Source organism: Medicago truncatula, chromosome 8 (genome assembly GCF_003473485.1).
Source record: "Medicago truncatula cultivar Jemalong A17 chromosome 8, MtrunA17r5.0-ANR, whole genome shotgun sequence".
NCBI classification, from domain to species: Eukaryota; Viridiplantae; Streptophyta; class Magnoliopsida; order Fabales; family Fabaceae; genus Medicago; species Medicago truncatula.
In genome coordinates, this window is record NC_053049.1 from 16,978,962 (window position 1) to 17,000,645 (window position 21,684).

A 21,684-nucleotide genomic window follows, 5' to 3' on the forward strand; every position below is an offset into this window, starting at 1 on the left:
AACATAGGAACCTAGAGATAGGAAATTGAGAATCATGACATATGAATTAATGTTCTTTTATCGCTTCCGCAGTTATTCAATCGGTTTAAGAGATTAAAAGGTTATAACTTAGGAAAGGGTTTTGATTCAAGAGATTGATCAAAACCAATTTGTTAATTTGTCGTAAAGAATGAATAGTAATTAGTAAATAAGGGAGGTAATTACTCATATAGAAAAATAGAGGATTCATCGGCTTAATCGTCCTTCTTTAATCATCTTTTCAAACAACATTTACTTACTTTTGTTATACAAAAATCATCTTCCTAGGGCAATCAAAATAACTTTTACATATCCTAAAATAATAATGTACTTGCTATAATTGGAATTAATACAGTCCTTGTGGAACGATATTTGTTACTACTTCGATAGTTATTGGTACACTTGCCAAATATCTATGAATTGAAACTGTTGTTCAGTCAGAACTTAAAGCTACTAGCTCTGAGGCTAAGATTACTTCAAAGCCAAAGAACTCTAGCCAAAGGCAATGATAAACTTTGGCTCTAAGACCTCAAAGATTGTTGAAGCCAGAAGCAGGTATCTTAAAGTTTAAGTTTCAGAGAAAGGAAACAGTTGTTGCTACTTGGAATCAAAACCAAGAGGTATTAAACCTAAGGCACCGAGGACCCATAAATCAATGGGTATCTAAATCTGAAAATGTCAATACTGCAGGTATGTCTAAGAGCAAAAGTAAAACAAAAATCATGGTACCTAGACAGCAGTTCCTCAAGGCATATGACAGGACAGAAGTCTATGTTTCTCAACCTTACAATGAAAGAAGGAGGAAATGTGAAATTTGGAGGCAGCCAACCTGGCAAGATTATTGGTACAGGAACTATTGGTAACTCCTCTATCTCTATTAATAATGTGTGGCTGGTATATGGTCTTGAACATAACATTTTAAGTATCAGTCAGTTTTGTGATAATGGCTATGATGTGACTTCTCCAAGTCTTTCTGCTCTTGGGCCTTCTCCAAGTCTAGAATACTATTCCTCTTGCTTGAACACTATGAGTAGTAGTGAGTTACATTGTATCATCGATAAGGATGTTGCATCGGGAGAAGAAAAAAAAAAGTAAAGTGTTTAAAATTAAAGCAGAACTTTCACTGAGAATGGTTTTGTGAAACTTGGTGTAACTAATTTCACTGTTATGGATAACAAAATTTCATTACATGGCTCCTGGGTATGGTGTTTGCGGGAAGTATATGAGCCGTGAAGTACATTGTATCAGAAATAGGATGGTTATTTAAAAGAGAGCTTTCAATAATAATGATTTTGTGAAAGATGAATTAAACTTTCTTGACGATAGATGCTAACTCAATGTCAAAGAGATTGGTTTGCATGAAAAGGTTGTGGAGATGAGTATGGATGAGATTATGTTATGATCCAAAATAGCAAATGAGAAGATACACTTGGCATAACATAATTGGTTGAGGTAATGTCACTTGGCTAGTGATCCTAAAATCAAGGAACCTTAAGTTGTGCAAAATAGTGAAAAAGATGATCAATAGTTGGTATGAAGAAAAATGATGCAAGTCTCTCCTCTCTCCCTTTGGTACTCTCTAGTAGAGTAATTTCTTCTATCTTTTCTTTTCTCCTTTCTATGTACCAAGAACTTCAATTTTAATTGGGTTCTCAACTATCAATTTTATCTTTGAATTAATAATCCAATTACATTTTAATTTTGAGAACCCTTACAGATTAGTATTTCTGATTTGTGCATTTCAATTTCAATTTTTCATTTATTCTTTAGATTTTCTGAACATGGAATCAAATGGTCTTCACAAGTGTTTTCTTCAAGAACAAAACCAAAAATTTATATGTGACGAATAACAAGACTTTTATTTTATTTATCTTAAAAAAGTAAGGAAACTGAGAGCATGGGATTATGGTTTTTCTTTTATGGTAGTTCATGAGTACTAAGTTGTCTTGCCATGCTTTCTACTATTCATTCTGAATGATGAAATCCAAAAACTACTATAATCCATACCATGATCAATTCTAAGAACTATTAGAGCTTCATCAACATACTCGCTCTAAACTTAATACAATATATTAAAAAAATTAGTACTTTTTTTTTTTAATAAAGCATGTGCCTCGATTCACTTCTCAAAAATACTTCCTTGTGGACTCAGCCGAGTACCTGAGAAGGCACATTTAAAGGTACTCGGCTGAGTCCACAAGGAAGTATTTTATAGGTACCATTCAGATTAAAAGTTCAACAATCTTAATAAAGCATGTGCCTCGATTCTCCTAAGAAGGCACATTTGAATTCTTTTATAGGTACCATTCAGATTAAAAGTTCAACAAACTTACAAAAATCTAGCAACATTAAGTTGGTGTTAGGCATAAGTAAGTAACATGAACCAAGATACACATATTATTTGAAAATCGCAGTACCTAAAATAAATTTATTACAATTTTAAGGATAGTCAATCAAAATCAATTCATTATTTCAGAAAATTGCACGAAAATTAGGTACCCCAAAGGAACAACCGCCAAAAAACAAAATGACATAGTTTTAAGTACACTTTTATCAAAAGGGAAGTAATCCTGACGTTTTCAAGATTAAATAGAAGTCATTCAAATTATTGGCCAAATATCAATACTCCTTCTTGATGAAAACACTCGTCAATACCATCTTTGATTGCAGAGAAGCCTTAAGCAACTTTGAACCCTGTTAGAAACAAAAAAACAACATATCATTCGAGCGATTAAGTTCAATACTCAAAGCAACATTATAAAATTAAGGTGTAAAACGTAACAAATAATTTAATTCACACAAGAATAATGCACTTGCCTCTTCAACTCCAAATTCAACTACCATTTCTTGTAAGGTACCCATCTCTTTGATGTTGAACTTGTTAAGTATGGTAATGCCTGATAAGGTCGGCATGGGCTGAATTGACAAATCATCCATGACCATGAAAGTCACAACATCTTTCACAAAACCATTATTAATTGAAAGGTACTCCTCATCAAACTTCTTTCCAACACAACTGGTTTCTCGGTTCATCGGTTTCTTGCAACGAGAACAAAGAGTTGTTTTATCACATGTAACATCATAACTACATTTTTTCGGGCAAACATAAAGCAAAGTCTCTCCTCCTATGGTTTCTTCATCATCCTCCTCTGTCTCTTCTTCCTCTTCATCGTCATATTCTTCATCTTCCTCTTGATCCTCATCGTCGTCCAACTCAGCCGTGAGAATAAAGTCAGAGACTCCACTTGAAGTTCTCAAAGCTTTTTGAAGTGGGGGAAAAAGGTGAAAGATTTCAATTGACCCTATGGGAGCAGATGGATTTAAGAGAATGTCCTTAGTTTGGTGGTCAGATTGCATGTAATTGTGGTTGAGGTTTTCTACACTCTGGTAGAGGTTGCCTAAGCTCCCAACCATTTCGTTCTTGTTGAGAAGCTTTACTACGTTACCTATAGGCAAGCATAGCATGTTGAAAAGAAAGTCTACGACGGGTTTAGATGCTTCAGCAAAGAGAACTCTTTCAATCTTTGTGTCAATAAGAAGTTTGAGGGTCAGTTTGGTGGTGGAAGAAGAAGACATATTGAAATACACACGTCAAAAATCGATACCTCTAGAGACTATTATTTATAAGCAGATTTCAATGGGTTGCCGTTCCACAATTGGGGGAGATGTATTACACTCCATCGTCATACGCTGAATTTGAATTGGATAGTCCCCATGCAAGGGATAGATTGGTTTTCAATGATAATGAATGAATTACAAACTTCCATGCTTGATTTTCTGTTTATCCCTTTTTTTCCTTAGTAGTAGTACTCCGTAGGCAGTCAACAACAAAAATTGGTTGATTGGGATTTGGGAGTAGTTCATATTCAAGGCATGACAAAAAAACATTTGAGAAAGGCACGAGAGATCTCATTCCTTTTATTACGAGTAAAAATCAAAATTTATATCAAGTGTTATAAAGAAGTTTCATATAAAGAGAAATGTTAGAAACACTATCTTTTTAATACCTTAACACTCACTTCATATTGAGTGATGTGATCATCACTTTATGTAGAATCCATTTATAAAGTGTGGTACTCATATGGATTTCATCTAACAAGAGAGTGTATGTTAGAGAAAGCGCAGGAAAGAGCGTGCACTGCTCTAAATAAAAAAGTGGATGTTCAACACTTTATAGATGAAAGGAGCCTTAAACGGTAAAACATAAGACTATTACTTTTCTCACCATATTCATTAAACATGCGCTCTATTTTTATTTTTATTTTTGATACCCTTTGGTCGGATTACAGAATTCAAACATATATAAAGGGTTTTCAAATTAAATAATTCAAAATGTTGTATTGCCCAAATTTATAAAGCATCATTGGCAACATAGTTGAAATTGACCAAATTGAAAGGAGAAAAAAAAATGAATTAAATTCTCATTTCATCAATAGATCATATCTTTTTAGTACATTTACATTAAGTTGAAGCTTATTACACAAAATTATTAAACAATTAATATTAACTCTCTGGTGCAAGAAGATGGAGGGGGAATGAGGCTGGTGTAAGCTTGTTTCCTATCTTTGAAGGAGACTTTGATGATCAATATTATACCTGGTGCTAATTTACAAATTGGCACCTTGCCCTCTGATCATTCATACAATCTCTAAAATAGTATAGTAAACTTTTTGTAAGAAAGGTCAACGGTGGAAACACATTGTAGAAGAAAATAGATGGAAAGAATGTGAGATGGAATAAGAATTTGTGAAGGGTATGTGGATATTTATAGGGGTTTGTTAAGGGTGATGCATATAGTGTAACAGTCCATTAATTTATAGACAAAATGTTGTCAAACTAGTCTGACTAGTGAAGGGGCCCAAAAAATGTGTTCAATGAGTCAGTCTTGTTGAGCAAGTCACCTTCCACACTCTGAACGGGTTCAGACTTTATAATTTGAAGTCATTTGAAAAATATTCGGATTATATAATTCAAAATAGTTTAAAACTGTGTTAAAACTCGTGCTTTGTAAGGTGTAGGACAATTCATATTATATAATCTGAACCAGTCAAGTACATGAATTTTTTGTGGTCCACATTGCACTAAATGTTTATGTGGTCCACGATGCACTGAACTTCTATAAATTGGTGTGCTTGTTTCCATATGTTGTAAACAACACAAAATATTCATGGACACTTTAATTGTTGATCTAAACACCAAACTGGTTGTAGTTTACTACACTTGGGAAAAACTAAACATATTCACGGTTTGAAACAGCTGGGCCAAATCAATCGTCGACTCAACTACATAGACACAAGGATGGTGAATGGTGTTGCGTATTGACTTCTATCGACCAACTCAGCTGAAAGCGTCCAGATCACCTAGATGAAGCTCAGGAACGACGACGATGTTAGAATAGTGTTCTCAATATTTTGTTAGTACAATACTAAAATACCAACCGAGTTGGACACTTCATTGGTTAGATCTTTCGAAGATGCTTGAAAATTTTGATTTGGCCCAGAACATACGGAGAAATCAGAGCTTTCAAGGAGGAACCAGATGAAGAAATTAATTTGGTTGATCAATTTTTGACCCAAAATCACCCTTCTAAATTGTTTTTCTCTTTCCCTTTTATTGAAAGAGGAATGCTAGCAACACTGCTTTTTACATCTATTTAGTTTTTTATTTTGTGATTTGGTCGTCTTAGTGCGACGTTGGTTTGTTCGTCGTCTTTGTGCATTGTTGTTTGTCTTTCTTGTTTCATCTAAGTATTTGTTCGGATCAGATTTTCAGATTAACTTTGATCCAATGCAGATCCAATCAATGATTTTGGCATCGTCCATGTTGCAAATCGGAGACTTGAAGATAGTCATATGTGTAGGATTTTGTACTTTGCTATTTTATGCTATTAACATGGATGTTGTGAGTTTGTTCGCAAATTCATCCTTTTCGTTTTTAGCGACTTTGTATTGTATTGAGTTACTCTACTAATTTGAATGAATGAATATCATTTATTTCTGTCAAAAAAAAATAATTATAACTTTTTAAATATTTTTAAAAAGGAAATGCTAACTTGAGGGGCACAGCTAAGGGAAATATTTTTAGGATGACGCTTTTTAAAAATGCACTCTTAAAAAGAATGTTAAACATTAAATACATACATCCATTAATATTAGGCTTAATAACAGTTTTAACCCCCTAATTTTTCTAAAGTTGTGATTTTGACCTTTTTTTAATTACTACCCTTTAAAAATTGTGACTTTTTCTACCTTTTTTTTTTAAATTCTTATGATAAGTTACTAGTCATTTCATTAACAACGTGTACCATCGGTCGACAACCTCGTTCCTATGGTTTGCCTAAATGGCAGAGTAATTAGAGTGTTGTAAGCTGTGTTTGACTGAAATCTCGATTGAATACAATGTCATGGGAATTCACAGTTGCCACATTCCCATGCTCGTAATAATAAGTACCAATTAATTAATTTATTTTACAGACTTACACGTTATTCCCATGAATCGGCCTATATAAATCAATAATACAGCTTCTTGATTTGTTATCATTCCAATATGGCTTCTTCTACTTCTTCCACCAACAAAGTGACCCTCAAACTTCTTATTGACACCATGAATGAGAAAGTTCTGTTTGCTGAAGCATCAAAAGCTGTGATAGATTTTCTTTTCAATCTGCTTCGTTTGCCAGTTGGTACTGTTGTTAAACTTTTAAACAAGAATGGCATGGTTGGTAGCATTGGTAATCTCTATAACAGTGTTGAAACTTTGTCCGATCATTATATGGAACAAGACCAAACTAAAGAGGTTTACTGAACCCCAAAGCTCCTATCTCTTCAACTGAAATTGCAGGCCTTCTTCCGGCAAACAATACCGATGCCAACAACTTGGGAGGTTGAGGAAATTTGTTCTATAGATGCGGAAACGGCTGTATAGAAAACCGTTTGAGATTTACACATTCGAATATGGTACTAAGACCACTCTTTAATATTGAAACCACTTTCATATGATATTGTTACAATTCTCTTATGGCGCTGAGACCACTCAAACATGGTGTTACCACCATTCTAACTTTAATTTCTTCAAAGTATCAATATGGCACTATGACCACTTAAATATGGTGATACCACCATTTCCACTTTTTAATTTCTCCTCAATTAAAATATCGAAAGAATATTTATATACCGTTAAGATCATTCTTAATTCTGGCGGAACATTATTATTCCAAAAAGGGACAATGATCTTAATAGTACTCTTTATTTTGAAGGGGCTTATATTATCGAAGGGACTATGTTTTTAAGACCATTCTTAATTCCAAAGGGACATTAAACCGAGAAAGGACTATGGTCTTAAGAACACTCTTAATTCCGAAGGGACAGAAAAAAGGAGATGAAGAGAAGAAAGAATCGTCAACACAAGTCAAAAAAGGGAGAAGAGAGAAAGAGTTTCCGACAACTTAATGAAACTCTTTGGTGTGTTTCTTGAACTGAGTGGAGTCCTCTATTTATACAGAGATTTTGTAACTGTTTTAGCAAAAATTGCGACAATAGTTACTCTAATGGATAAGATTAAAATAGAGTTTATCCATTAATCAATTCAACAACACTTGTGGATAGGATCAAAAGAAACAAATCCATAAAAATGGAGGAAACAACTTTTGGATTTGAATGAAGGAAATATAAGAAATTTAATTAAATTCTTATTCTTACCGCAATTTAAACACTACTAATGTGTGTGTTCTATTTTATGTGGGACCCCACACTCTATTTTTTCAATTCACACAACATTAGATCAAAGTATAATTACTTGATGATCAAAGTATAATTACTTCCAATTTAGTATTTTCCAACATCACACTAATGTTCAACCAATCCCCCACTTGAATTAAAAAAATGGTTTCAATAATAACGTCAAAACGTTTCTATAAGGTTGCTAATAAACAAAGGTGTCGCCTACAACTTGAACCTTTGCATAGCGGATAATATTCCGATTAACAAGAGTTGCTTACAGCATTGAACTCTATCTCAGACATAGAACCCGCACACAAACCTTTTCTTAAGGTGTATTCTAGAAGCCCGTGCGTTTTTGGCCATGCATGGCTATCCCGGTTTTAACGAACGTTCTAGGTATTCTACCCCGAATACCATAGGAATCGGCCTAAGTTCCACATTCGTATAGGTGGTTCTATCAAGATTACTCATGTAGCTAGGTACTCCACTCCACATAGAGTATAGATCTCATTAAGAGTTTCTATTATCTCATCCTTCTGTCACTGCAGGAATCATGCTTTCTTACTTTTCTCATAGCATGTCACTCATGACTTGTTATTACCCATTGAACCTATTTCTTGGGATCTCTAGTTATGTAGGTTGGGTTACCATCACTTGTGACCTTTGGGCATTAGTCTCATCCTATTGGATGTGTTTATGACTTTCTTTCTAGCAATTCTTTTCGTCAAAGGATTGACTAATTCTTTATCAGTACATGCACGATATACTTTAACCGTTCCTTTTAGAACTCTCTAATCATTTTGTGTTCGTGCCTTAATTATCGTCTCTCACCATTGATTGCAGATTATCACAACAAATTAACACTTAGGACAACGGTTTCACCCACTAAGGGTTCTCAGCTAGCAAGCATCTTATCAACTTGCTTCTTCACTAGTTTTCTCTAGTGTTCTCATCTCAGATTCATTCCATAGTGGACTGAGTCAATATCATTTGTTTCAACAAATAACTCCTCTAGTGATGCTCAATGGGTAGTCATTGGCCGCTTTAAGACTCATCTGAAGGATGTTCAATTTTGTATCTTGTACCACTCATGTAGAATATGATACTTCTCATTTGTATCTTGTATCATTCAAGTACGATAAAATACTTCTCATTTGTATCTTGTACTATTCAAGTACAATATGATACTTCTCATAATGTAATCCTAGAGTCATAATCTTCTTAAGGCACCTCATGACTCTTTCAATAGCATGTCAATGCTTCTTATCTGTCTACTAATAAACTTGAACAAAAGGTCTCACGACGTGGCCAGCGTTGAGTCAAATACATTCAATGGCATATCTAAAGACTGTCAATGATGCTCACACTCAAGTGTTCTTGAAAAGCTTTACACTTTGTAAGTTTACAGTCAAATAATTACATTTCCTTAAGATATTCTCAACTTTGTGAGATTCATCAGAAAAGTTCTTTTTTCTGATCTAGTAATCTTGAAACCAAGAATTATTTCAACTTTGTATAGGTCTTTCTTATTAATGTTGTTGATAAACAATGATTTCACATAATTCATAACATGAATTTTTAAACCAAATATGAGCAAGTTGTCTTCATAGAGACATATGATCGTGCAAATATTATTTGTCACTTTCATTCACTTTATACTCATTCGATAACATTAGAATATCAAATTTTCCATATCATTCCTTAAGAGTTTATTTTAGACCTCACAAAGAATTATCTAACTTACAGATCTTGTTTTCTTGTCCATGAAGTACAACTTTCACATCCATTTGGAGTACTATCGAGTTATGAACAGCGGTTAAAGGGACTAGTACTCTTATGGATATGATTCTAGTGACTGGTGAATAAGTGTCGAAGAAGACTATATTTTTCTCTGTCTAAAACCTTTGACTACAAGGAGAGCCTTGTATTCATCAACCGTACCATCAAGTTTTAGTTCTTTTTCCTAAAATCCAAATACAACCGATTAGTTTGCAACCATGAGGCAAGTCAACAATGTGTCATGTTTTGTTAGACTATAGAGAATCCATTTCATCGTTTATTGCTTTTTGTCATAATTCAGCATCCAATGAGGATATAACTTCTTTAAGGCTTAATGGATCTTCTTCCAATGTATAAACCATAAGATTCATACTCTTTAACAATTATTGCTTTCTTACCTCTTCGAGGTTCTATAACATCTTGTACAATGTTTTCATAACTATTTCTGATTACTGGAATGTGATCAGATATAGTGCCCCCACTAGTTCATAATTTTTAATAGGGAATTTATTTTGTCCCTACTAATGTCGTGAACCCACTAGCGCCCCCACTATTCTTTAGTTAAAGGGGTAAATATTTTCATAGAAATCAGCATCTTTTAATTTTATGATCACTTTAACATTTAGGTCATAAACCTATATGCTTCGCTGTTTATTGCATACCTAATGAATACACATTCATAGGCTCTACTAGTGAGTTCAAAGGCTCTACTAGTGAGTTCAACTCTCTTGGGATTCAGAGTCAAAATATAGTTCAGACAATCCCAAGTTCAAAAATAAGACAAGTTGGATTGTCTTTTCTTCAAAAATTTCTTAATTAGAATTTTTGTTCTTAGACTTGGGAACTCTATAAATTTCAATTTTCGTTATAAAAATTGAACATATCAAGCATATCAATTTTATTTTCCAAAATTCACAATCATCATAAATATGATAAAAATATCCTTTTATCATTTCTAATTTATGTGCCATCAAATTCGCCCACATGTAAGGTTGTAATCACTGCCACCATGATCAACATTATTAACTCTATTTGGTATGCCAGAAATCAAATGAGATTCAATGATAAAAAAATCCCATGGAAATCATCCTTATCAAGTGTTTTGTCTAGCACGGCTCTTTGTGGAAATCTTTCCACGGCTGTAGCATCTTCTAGCATTTCCAATTTTGTTATCTTAAAAAAATTCAATGTAACATTGCACCCACCTAAAGCCCCTATGATTATTGAGGTCATTTGGTCGCCACCTCCTTCCACTTGGGTAAAATGCAACACAGATGGCTCCTCTACCAATCTTGTCTCATCTTGCGAAGGTGTTTTCAGAGACACTAGCTCAAACTTTCTTCTTTGTTTTGCGGAATTTACTGGTAATAGTGATGCGTACTATGCTGAGTTATCAGGTGCCATGAGAGCAATAGAACTAGCAAAACAGCATAACTGGAACAATCTTTGACTGGAATGTGACTCGGCTCTTGTCATTCAAGCTATCAGGAATAAAAATCTTGTTCCTTGGAAAGTCAGAAACAGATGGGAGTATTGCATGAATATTACGACCTCCATGAATTTTATGGCCACACATGTGTTCCGAGAGGGAAATGTTTGTGCGGATATTTTAGCTAGCTTTGGTTCAACCATAAACCATCTCATGGTCTGGTTACATGCTCCAGATTGTATCAAGACTCCTCTTGCTAGAAACAAGCTAGGAATGAGTGAATACAGATTTCTTTACTTTTAGAGAAGTTTTGGTTTTAATGTCCCCCTCCTTTCTTGTAGCTCTTTCATCTTTTTATTAATATATTTTGGTACGCTAGCACTTTGCTAGTTACCGTTTTGGTTTACAAAAAAAAAAAAATTCGCACATATCATAATTTATTAAGTTTAGAGATTCAATTCTCTAATCATTAATTTATATGAACTTTTGGTTCATTTATCTTGATTGCAAAAAATAAAATTTCTAATCTTATAACTTTGGAATTAAGTCCAAGTTACTTAAGTTTAAAATTAAACACTTGTTCACATCATAAATTTTGATATGTCAAATATTAAAATCACACAACTTGTAAAGAAGGAGAATTTTAATTTTGAACATATCATCAAAGGAGCAGTCTTTTTCCACAAGAATACATGGTACATAAGTCTCTCTTTAAGTCTGAATCAACTCAGTCTTATTCAATAGAAATCTGAAATTCAAATTCTTTCTGATTTTTATAAAAAACATTTGGAACAAATTTTTCATATAATTTCTAATTCATCAAAGAACCTTTACAATTTGATCCATTCTTTGATTTTTCAACGTTCATATTTCGTACATATAAACATATAACAGGGACCATTAATATGGTAAAGTTATCCACATGTTTCTCGGTACATTCCAACTATTCATAGAGTGGCATTCATTAGAACTGGATCGGTCAAAAGCAAATCCAAGAGGCGAAGGGAAGCAATGAGCTTTAGAGTACTCACTCTACATAACCAAGCGGTTCCTAGTTTTATAGTGTTCATTGCATAACCAACAAATAGAGGAACAAATAATGCTTCTGTCAAATAAAGAGCATTTAATTAACATCCTGTTATGAAGCATAAGCCAAACTACATGGATGTGCCAAGGAACTGTTTTAACTATCCACAATTAACTCCATAGTTTACCATAAAAGAGATATTCAAATTTCTTAGTGTTGTTGTTGAAACAACAAGCACTTCGTGGTTTCAGTCGAAAGATGTAATTCTATAGCTTGATTTATCCTTAATGTATTTAGAGACAACTTAACCTCAATAAGTAACTTCTCGGTAGACATAACATATAGAAACGTCTTAAAATTGTTGTTTTTAGATTTTCAAATTGTTGTATTTGGATTTCCAAATTCTATTATCTACCGAAGTTGTTACTAGGTTGAGTCACGACCAGGTCGCTCTCTTTAAGACGTTTCGTGGCACTGCCCAACATTGTGCAAGACAGACTATCAATCACGTCGCCTCCAGGATAAAACAAGTCTAGCTACAACTGTTCGATTAACTACTGCACTGTAGAAAACCGTTCGAGAATTACACCTCCAATATGGTACCAAGACCATTCTTTTAATATTGAAACCACTTTAATATGGTACTATTACCACTCTATTATGGTGCTGAGACCACTCAAATATGGTGTTACCACCATTCTAATTATTAACTTCTCCAACTATGATGCTATGATCACTCAAATATGGTTTTACACCGCTTTAACGTCCAACTTCTTCAAGAATTGAAGAAGAATATATTTTAAGATCATTCATAATTTTGAAGGGACATTATACCGAAAACGGGCCACTATGATCTTAAATTATTATTTATTCCGAAGGACATAAACATATCGAAGGGACTATGAACTTAAGACCATTCTTAATTCCGAAGGGACATTTAAACCGAATAGGGACTATGGTCTTAAGAACACTCTTAATTCCGAAGGGACAGAAAAAGGAGATGAAGAGAAGAAAGACTCGTCAACACAAGTCAAGAAAGGAAGAAGATTCCCGACAACTCAATGAAACTCTTTGGTGTGTTTTTTGAATTGAGTGGAGTCCTCTATTTATATAGAGATTCTGTAATTGTTTTAGCAAAAATTGCAACAGCAATTACTCTAATGGATAAGATTAAAATTGAGTTTATCCATTAATCAGTTCAACAACACTTGTGATAGATCAAAAGAAATAAATCCACAAAAGTGGAGGAAACAAACTATTGGATTTGAATGAAGAAAATATAATAATAATTAAATTCTTATTCTTATCACAACCACCTTAAGCTAAATTTATATAGAGATTCTGTAACTGTTTTAGCAAAAATTGCAACAGCAATTACTCTAATGGATAAGATTAAAATTGAGTTTATCCATTAATCAGTTCAACAACACTTGTGGATAGATCAAAAGAAACAAATCCACAAAAGTGGAGGAAACAAACTATTGGATTTGAATGAAGAAAATATAATAATAATTAAATTCTTATTCTTATCACAACCACCTTAAGCTAAATTTATGAAAAGTGATATTCTCGAATAAAAATAATAATTAGTATTATTTTTATGATTATCAAGTATTTAAAATTAAATACCACAATCTATTTTTTCAATTCACACAACATTAAATATAATTATTGGTGTTTAATCTTCCAATTTTTTCATCCAACATCACATTAATGTTCCAACAGCTCTCATGCCTTTTCTATCTAACTTCAATGACAAAAGAATACAAGCCGACAGAATAATTTCAAACTGATAATCTATTTGCAGTATGGAGCTTTGATGGAAAAATGGTGTATGAGAACATTATCGAAGCCACCGAAGAGTTTGACAACAAGTATCTCATTGGGGTTGGAGGTCATGGAAGTGTTTACCAAGCAGAGTTGCCTATTGGACAAGTTGTAGCTGTGAAGAAACTCCATTCATTACAACGTGGAGAAACGTCCAATTTGAAAGCTTTTGCAAGTGAGATCAAAGCTTTAACAGAAATCCGACATAGAAACATTGCTAAGTTATACGGGTATTGTTCACATCCATTGCACTCATTTTTAGTTTATGAGCTCCTGAGAAAGGTAGTGTTCACAATATTTTGAAAGACAATGAGCAAGCGTTCAAAAGTTAAATAAAATCAAGTCTATCCAAATTATGGTTTGCACGTTTTTATCAATTTTGAAATAAGCTAACTATGACTTGGTTTTCTTACTTAATCGCCTTGCATATATTACTCAACTGAAGCTAACTATGACTTGGTTTTCTTACTTAATCGCCTTGCATATATTTTTTTTTTTTGTCAAGTAGCCTAGTGGCTAGAGCTCACACAATTTAATTGTGGAGAAGTGGGGTGTCCGGGTTCGAACCCCGGCTCCGGCATATAATATGCAATATCCCTACCAACTGAGCTAAGCTCACGGGGATATCGCCTTGCATATATTACTCAACTGAAAAATGATTTAATCATGTGGCTAGTTTTGTGGAATACGTGGCACTAAATATATGCCTTTGACTTCTTCTCAAAACATACTCATTAAATTAGCTTAATAGTATTCCTATTTTTATGCTAGTCAAGAAGCTGATTTATTCTCCCACGTTTATTAATGTGTAACGGTCATTGTTGCAAATAGCTTTTATATATATATATATATATATATATATATATATTGCTTTCAGCAATACGCAGAGTACAGAAAATAATCAACCTGCATACAGTGCATATATTCTCCCTCACTTCATGTTTCTTTTTACACATAATTATTTTCTCTCATCCAAAATTATTGAGTTTCTAGGTTACATCTCCTGATATCTGTGTATATATTTGAGCTGTTGTGTCACCTCCGGTTATGATTCATAACGGGGAAGAACTGTCATATCCTGGGAGGATATGCGCTAATGAGGCGGATAAAATCCTCAAGGACAGTGACTGTGTCACGCCTCAGGTTACATAATAGTATTTTGTTTTGCAGGTTTTCCCTAATTTGATTTGTGAAGATTTTGATGGAGTCGTATGAACAACTAAATTCGATAAGTTTCTTGAGTCTTATTTTACTTTATTAGTCATATTTATTTGCTGTGGCATTTCTCTTTAATTTCTTATTTGTGATAAATTCCATATCTAATTATACAACAATATGCATGATGATTGCTCACCTTCAATTGTTCATCGTGATATATCCAGTAAGAATGTTGTTTTGGATTTGGAATATGTTGCTCATGTCTCAGATTTCGGAACAGCTAAGTTTCTTAATCTCGATTCTTCCAATTGGACCGCTTTTGTAGGCACCTTTGGATACACTGCTCCAGGTTAATATCCTTACTTTATATCGATTAATATGTCATATAATGATTTTTCACTTTATAGTTTGTATTATTTGTCGACATTTTATGTTTGTATTTGAATCCTTATTTTTGACAGTGATAACTCTCATTGTTTGTTATAGAACTTGCATACACAATGGAAGTAAATGAGAGATGTGATGTGTATAGTTTCGGGGTATTAACCTTGGAAATACTTTTTGGAAAGCATCCTGGAGACATTGTATCTACGTTGTTGCAATCAAGTACCGTAGGCCTGACTAGTGATGCTATGTCGTTGACTGCTATGTTAGATCAACACCTCGCTTTTCTTACTAATGATATCGCGAAAGAGGTGGTATCAATTATAAGGATTGCATGGCATTGCTTAACTGAGAGCCCACATAGTCGCCCTACAATGGCCCAAATTTGCAAGGAGATTGCAATATCAAAGTCATCTTCGAGTTAATTATGTACATAATATAGCAAAGGATGATTTTATCTAATGATTTAGACGATTTCCATCCCTTTTGTATTACAGGATACATTTTTTATCTTGAGAATAAATTACAGCTTAGAGGCAATGTTCTCCTTGCTTTCATATATTCAGATAGGAAGTAGAGAATGTGTTTCTCTCTTGGTGTAGCTTTGGTGTATGAGTTAGTGTACTCATATTAGCATCTTTAAAAATAATACCACTACACTGTTTTGTATTTGTAAATCTCTCTTAAACTTATTTTGTAGCTTATGTCATATTATATTTTGCTTCTTTCAAAATAATACTACTACTTCTTTTTTTTCTATTGGTAAATTTGCTTAAAACCTATATAATTTCATTGCCTCCTTGCATCAAATATAACTGAGTATTAATCCTCTTAATTATGGCATACACCTCTTCAATCTTGATACCTCCTTATTATTAAGTTTCCTTGAATCAATTCTTTAAAATTGAGTTGTTTCATAATTTCTTGCACCTATGTAGAAATAAAGAAAGAAAAATGCAAGTGATCCCCATCCTCTTGTAGGCTTACAACTCTCAAATCATAAGCATTTTATAAAAATAAGAACATGTCCCTTTGGAGACATTCGATAGAAATATGAACATTAATAACAATACATGATATTTTTTTTGAATTTGAGGGTATGACTCCGACTAGTCTATGAGGTTGCAAACAATGCAGCAAACTGTGAACAACACCAAAAGCGAATACTCGGAAAATATGTAAAGGTTTGTCCTTGAACAAGACCAAACATGATCATGCAATGGTTTGATTCCATTATAACCGGTACCCTTTGCACGAGCAGGATCTGTTCTTGAATTGATGTGGAAGCGACTTGAGTCTCTTAGTATGATCACATGTTCAACAATCATGGATATGTAGGTTATGGCACTATGAAAATCTCCGCAAATGCGTAAGTTCTTAGTGATTCAAATAGGTGCACCTGGGGGTTGAGTTAGAACAAGACAATGCGAATAAAATAAAATAATCGACTTCGATATATATATCGACGCCATGGCATTTGCAAAGAATTGAAGAAACACACTTGAATCAAAAGTTGATCCTAATGCACCTTACGTCCCTTATAATTTGGTTCTTCCAGAAAACTGAAGAGTGGGATGGTGTCAGGCTTTTTTTTTGGGGTTAAATTTATTACTTTTAGTAACACTCACCTTGTACGTTTATAAAATTATTACTAATGTGGTGATTTTGTAACATTTTCAAAAAAAGTGTTTTATACTGTAATTCTCTTTTAGTTATTAGTGTTTATAATTTTCCTTTTAAAATACATTTCAGTTTTCAACTTTTAACTTTTTCATATCCTTAAAAAAGAAAAAACTTAGTTGTCATATAAAAACTACTGTCTCTAGTATAAAAATTTCGTCTCTAATTAAGTTCTGTCATAAAGGTATCAATCTCTGTCTCTATTTACTAATATTTGTCATAATGATATTCTTTTTAAAAAAAAATTGACTCAATATTCCTAATTTTTAGTGCCAAAATAATGTTTAACATATTCATTGTGTTTGCTATATTTAACTCTAACTCTCAGGAATGTCATAATAATATTTTGATATACACATCAAGCTTGACGTAGGGACATAAAAGTCCATTCATAAAAACAAAACATCAGCATGTAATATCAAAATATAAAGGTAACTAAACTAAAGTTTATCATCAATCCACCTAGTAGTTGCCAATATAAAGTTGTCTAAAATATAAAAGATCATGACGTCTTTGATCTAACAAAAGACACAAAAATAAAAGCAACCAAGCTAAAGTTCTTCTATCTCATCGTTTCCATTATCACTCTCTCCTTCCGGTTGAATTGAAAAGTTTGTAATTGGTACAAAATTCCAAAACATTTGCCCCAAGCGCTCCATCTTTTGTTTTAGCGTTTCTTGCTAAACCAAGCTAAAGAACCTTTGCGATCATCGCCTTCAATTTCTACCGATGTAGTTTCTTCAGAAAAAGTTGCTGCTATGGACACTAAGATTGAAGCATTAATTGCTAAACTTAAAAAGAAAAATCTTTAACAAGAAACACTAAAACAAAAGATTGAGCGCTTGGAGCAAATGTTTGGGAATTTGGTACCTATTATGAACTCTTCAATTCAACCGGAAAGAGAGGGTGATAATGGAAACGATGAGATAGATGAACTTTAGCTTAATTGCTTTTATTTTAGTATCTTTTATTAGATCAAAGATATCATGATCTTTTATATTTTACACAAATTTATATTGGTAACTATTATTAGGTGGATTGATGATAAACTTTAGTTTGGTTACCTTTATATTTTGATATTACGTGCTAATGTTTTTTTATGAGTTTACTTTTATGTCCCTATACTTCAAACTTGATGTGTATCAAAATATTATTGTGACATTCTTGACAGATAGAGTTAAATATTGCAAACACAATGAATATGTTAAACATTATTTTGGCACTAAAAATTGGGAATATTGAGTCAAAAATTATAAAAAATATATATATCATTTTAGAGACGAAACGTCAATTTTTCTTTGTAGAGACCGAATAGTAGTAAATAGAGAAGGAGATTGATACCTTTACGACAAAACTTAGAGACGGTAGTTTTCATCTCTACAACGATGAATTTATCTTCATAGTTTCGATCACAGTAGAGAGAGAAGGAGGAGGAAGTGAGAGAAAGCTAAGTTTTCTTTTTGAAGGAAATGAGAAATTTAAAAGTTAGAAAATTGAAATGTATTTTAAAAGGCAAATTATAAACACTAATAACTAAAAGAGAGTTACAATATAAAACACTTTTTGGAAAATGTTACAACATCCATCTGTTGTTACAGTATAAAACAAATTAGTAATAATAATTTTATAAATGTTACAAGGGGAGTGTTACTAAAAGTCATAAATGTAGTAGTGCGTAACTTTACTTATAGAGAAAAGCCTAACATCATCCCAGTCTTCAATTTTCTTGAAGAACCAAATTATAAGAGAAGTAAGGTGCATTGTTTTGTTCTAAATGTTGTCGTTTCACTTTTTAGTGGCAGTGAGATATAGTGAGAAGCTGACTCTTGTGTTTGCTATCCTAACGCTATCCACAGGTGCACCTATTTGAATCACTAACAACCGTGACGGATCCAGAAAAAATTGTTTCAGTGGCCATTAAAAGTTTCACTAAAAAGCTCGTGTATTTTAGAAAAATAAATTACATAGTTTACTACTACAATAAATTATGAATATTTTTCTTTATAATACAACTGTTAGTTGGAGGAATTTTCATGTGGCAAGACAATATAAAATTATAAAATTTGAAGATGTTAAAGTAGCGTCTGCATTTAGATATTTTAGAGTCAGTTGGATGCTAGTGTTTAGCATCAAGGCTTTACTGTCGTCACTTTTGTGGATGCTATTCTGATGCTAAAAGCTATTAGCGTCTAATTTATGCCTATTTTTCTGCTGATACTAAAACCAACTTTTCTTGTAGTGGATAGTTTGTAAACCTCCGCTACCCAACCAAGTATAAACCTGACAAAAATCACATGATTTTTAGAACCGTCAAAAACCTAAATTGTTGAATTTTTTTATTTTAAAAAACTCTTAAAATATATCTATGATTTTTAATTTTTTTAACTTTTCAGGTGGGCCACTACACCATTTAGTGGGGATTTAGATATATCGAATGCTAAAACCGCAGCAAAATTGTTTAAAATCTCATAAAATAGACCTATGGTTGTTAATTTTTTTTTAAGGAAACCACTTGAACTCTTTGTTGGATCTTTCCAAAAAAACAACTTATTTAAAATAGCTTATTTTAAAAAGCTTTTTTTTATGCAAAACACCTTATTTTAAAAATAGCTTATTTTATGAAAACAACTTATTTTAAAAAAACAACTTATCTGAAAAACAGCTTATTTTATGCAAAATAGCTTATTTTAAAAAAAAATAACTTATTCAAAACAGCTTATTTTATGCAAAACACCTTATTTTAAAAAACAACTTATTCAAAACAGCTTATTTTATGAAAACAACTTATTTTAAAAAAAAAACTTATTTGAAAAACAGCTTATTTTATGCAAAATAGCTTTTTTAAAAAAAAAAGCTTATTCAAAACAGCTTATTTTATACAAAACACCTTATTTTAAAAAACAACTTATTCAAAACAGCTTATTTTATGAAAACAACTTATTTTAAAAAACAGCTAATTTTATGCAAAATAGCTTATTTTAAAAACAACTTATTTTATGAAAAACACCTTATTTTAAAAACAGCTTATTTTCAAAAAAAGAACTTATTCAAAACATGGTTTGAATAAAATAAGTTGTTTTAAATAAAATAAGTTGTTTTGAATAAGCTGTTTTAAAATAAGTTGTTTTCATAAAATAAGCTGTTTGAATAAGTTGTTTTTTAAAATAAGGTGTTTTGCATAAAATAAGCTGTTTTGAATAAGTTGTTTTTAAAATAAGTTGTTTTTCAGAAAATAAGTTGTTTTGAATAAGTTTTTTTTTTTAAATAAGGTATTTTCATAAAATAAGCTGTTTTGAATAAGCTATTTTTTAAAATAAGGTGTTTTGCATAAAATAAGCGGTTTTGAGTAAGCTATTTTTAAAAAGAGATCGTAGTAAATTGTTTCAAATCCGAAGCAAACTAACCGCGAAAGTAAATATTAATACATATTTTTTTACCGTGTTTAATCTTATGTATTACCGAACCATAACTTTGGTTCAGTTCGGTTAGCTCCATACCTGAAACGGTTCGGTTCGATTTTCCCGAACCATTTCAAAATTTCGGTTCGGTTCGGTTTTTTAGGTTAACCGAATCATGCCCACCCCTAGTGGTGAGAAAGGTAACATATGGACATGAGGTACTGGTTGAAAATAGAAGAGGTACGTCCATGCTCTTTGAAATATATGACCATTTTATTTAGAGTAAATTACACTCCCCTCCTCTCAAAGATGTTTGAATTACACTTCCCTCCCCTCTTATGTTAAAATATACACTCCCCTCCCTTGAAAAGTAAAATTTATACTCCCCTCCCCTATAAGATGCTTGAATTACAACCTCTCCCTTAATAACTAAATATGGACTACACTTTAATCTATTTTAACATAAATAAATATTTTTATAATATATACTAATTTTGAATCACCATTTATAAATATAAATTCGTTTCTTTATAATCTAAATGTCAATGACAATTAAATTTAAATATTTTGTTATTAATTTTATAATTTAAAGTATAAAATTCACTTTTAAATAACCATACTTAATCGACTTTAGAAATTTTTCACATATTTTAAATTTATTTTAGGTTGTTTCATATTTTATAATAGGGTTTAAAACTATATGTTAATGAAATTGTAAATAAAAAATAGAGAAAAATATGTATTCAAAATTTGATTATATTAAAATGAACCCACAATGCTATTTTTCTTTGAAGTGTGTTAGATTATTTTTTTTTGCTAGATTATTAGAAATTAAAAAAAAATATTGAGGGTCTAAAGCGTAGATTTTAACTTAAGAGGGGAGGAAAATGTAATTCAAGCTTCTATAAAGAGAGGTGAGTGAAATATTTTCTAATATGTTTTGAATAAGAGGGGAGAGGAGTGTATATTTTAACATAAGAGGGGAGAGGAGTGTAATTGAAGCATCTTTGAGGGAAGGGGAGTATAATTTACTCTTTTATTTATTATTTTTTTCCCACACCAAAACAGCACTATTTTTTTATTATTTTTTTTAAATATGTTGGGCTGGTGTGGTGTGGTGTGGCTATACCAAGCCTTGAAGCTGTTCGCCCATGAGTAAGGGTATATTTGATTCAACAAGGGGGTGGGAGAGAATAGTGGAAGATTTTAACGTAGGAGGTGGAGAGGCAGTGATGGTAACAAAAGAAAAAAGATTTCATGTTATTC

General features: G+C 32.3%; 2 protein-coding genes across 2 annotated transcripts; one reads left to right on the top strand and one right to left on the bottom strand.

Annotated features, from left to right (window-relative positions):
- Positions 1 to 2,637: 2,637 nt before the first annotated feature.
- Positions 2,638 to 3,594, bottom strand: LOC11413354 (uncharacterized). Its single transcript, XM_024772920.1, has 2 exons — positions 2,836 to 3,594; positions 2,638 to 2,712 (listed from the first exon to the last, which is right to left on the bottom strand). The coding sequence occupies exons 1-2, from the start codon at positions 3,592 to 3,594 to the stop codon at positions 2,638 to 2,640; spliced, it is 834 nt and encodes a 277-aa protein (XP_024628688.1).
- An 11,092-nt stretch (positions 3,595 to 14,686) lies between these two features.
- On the top strand, positions 14,687 to 16,097 carry LOC11409643 (MDIS1-interacting receptor like kinase 2). Its single transcript, XM_003628109.4, has 2 exons — positions 14,687 to 15,305; positions 15,443 to 16,097. Exons 1-2 carry the CDS (start codon positions 15,134 to 15,136, stop codon positions 15,763 to 15,765), a joined length of 495 nt encoding a protein of 164 aa, XP_003628157.1. The 5' UTR covers positions 14,687 to 15,133; the 3' UTR covers positions 15,766 to 16,097.
- Positions 16,098 to 21,684: the final 5,587 nt, after the last annotated feature.

Bases quoted from the DNA above. Each gene is read 5' to 3' on its own strand.
- LOC11409643 (XM_003628109.4), top strand. From the start codon at position 15,134: ATGCATGATGATTGCTCACCTTCAATTGTTCATCGTGATATATCCAGT. The intron at 15,306-15,442 runs GTTAATATCCTT...TGTTTGTTATAG, and splicing joins CTTTGGATACACTGCTCCAG to AACTTGCATACACAATGGAA.
- LOC11413354 (XM_024772920.1), bottom strand. From the start codon at position 3,594: ATGTCTTCTTCTTCCACCACCAAACTGACCCTCAAACTTCTTATTGAC. The intron at 2,713-2,835 runs GCAAGTGCATTA...TGTTTCTAACAG, and splicing joins TTGAATTTGGAGTTGAAGAG to GGTTCAAAGTTGCTTAAGGC.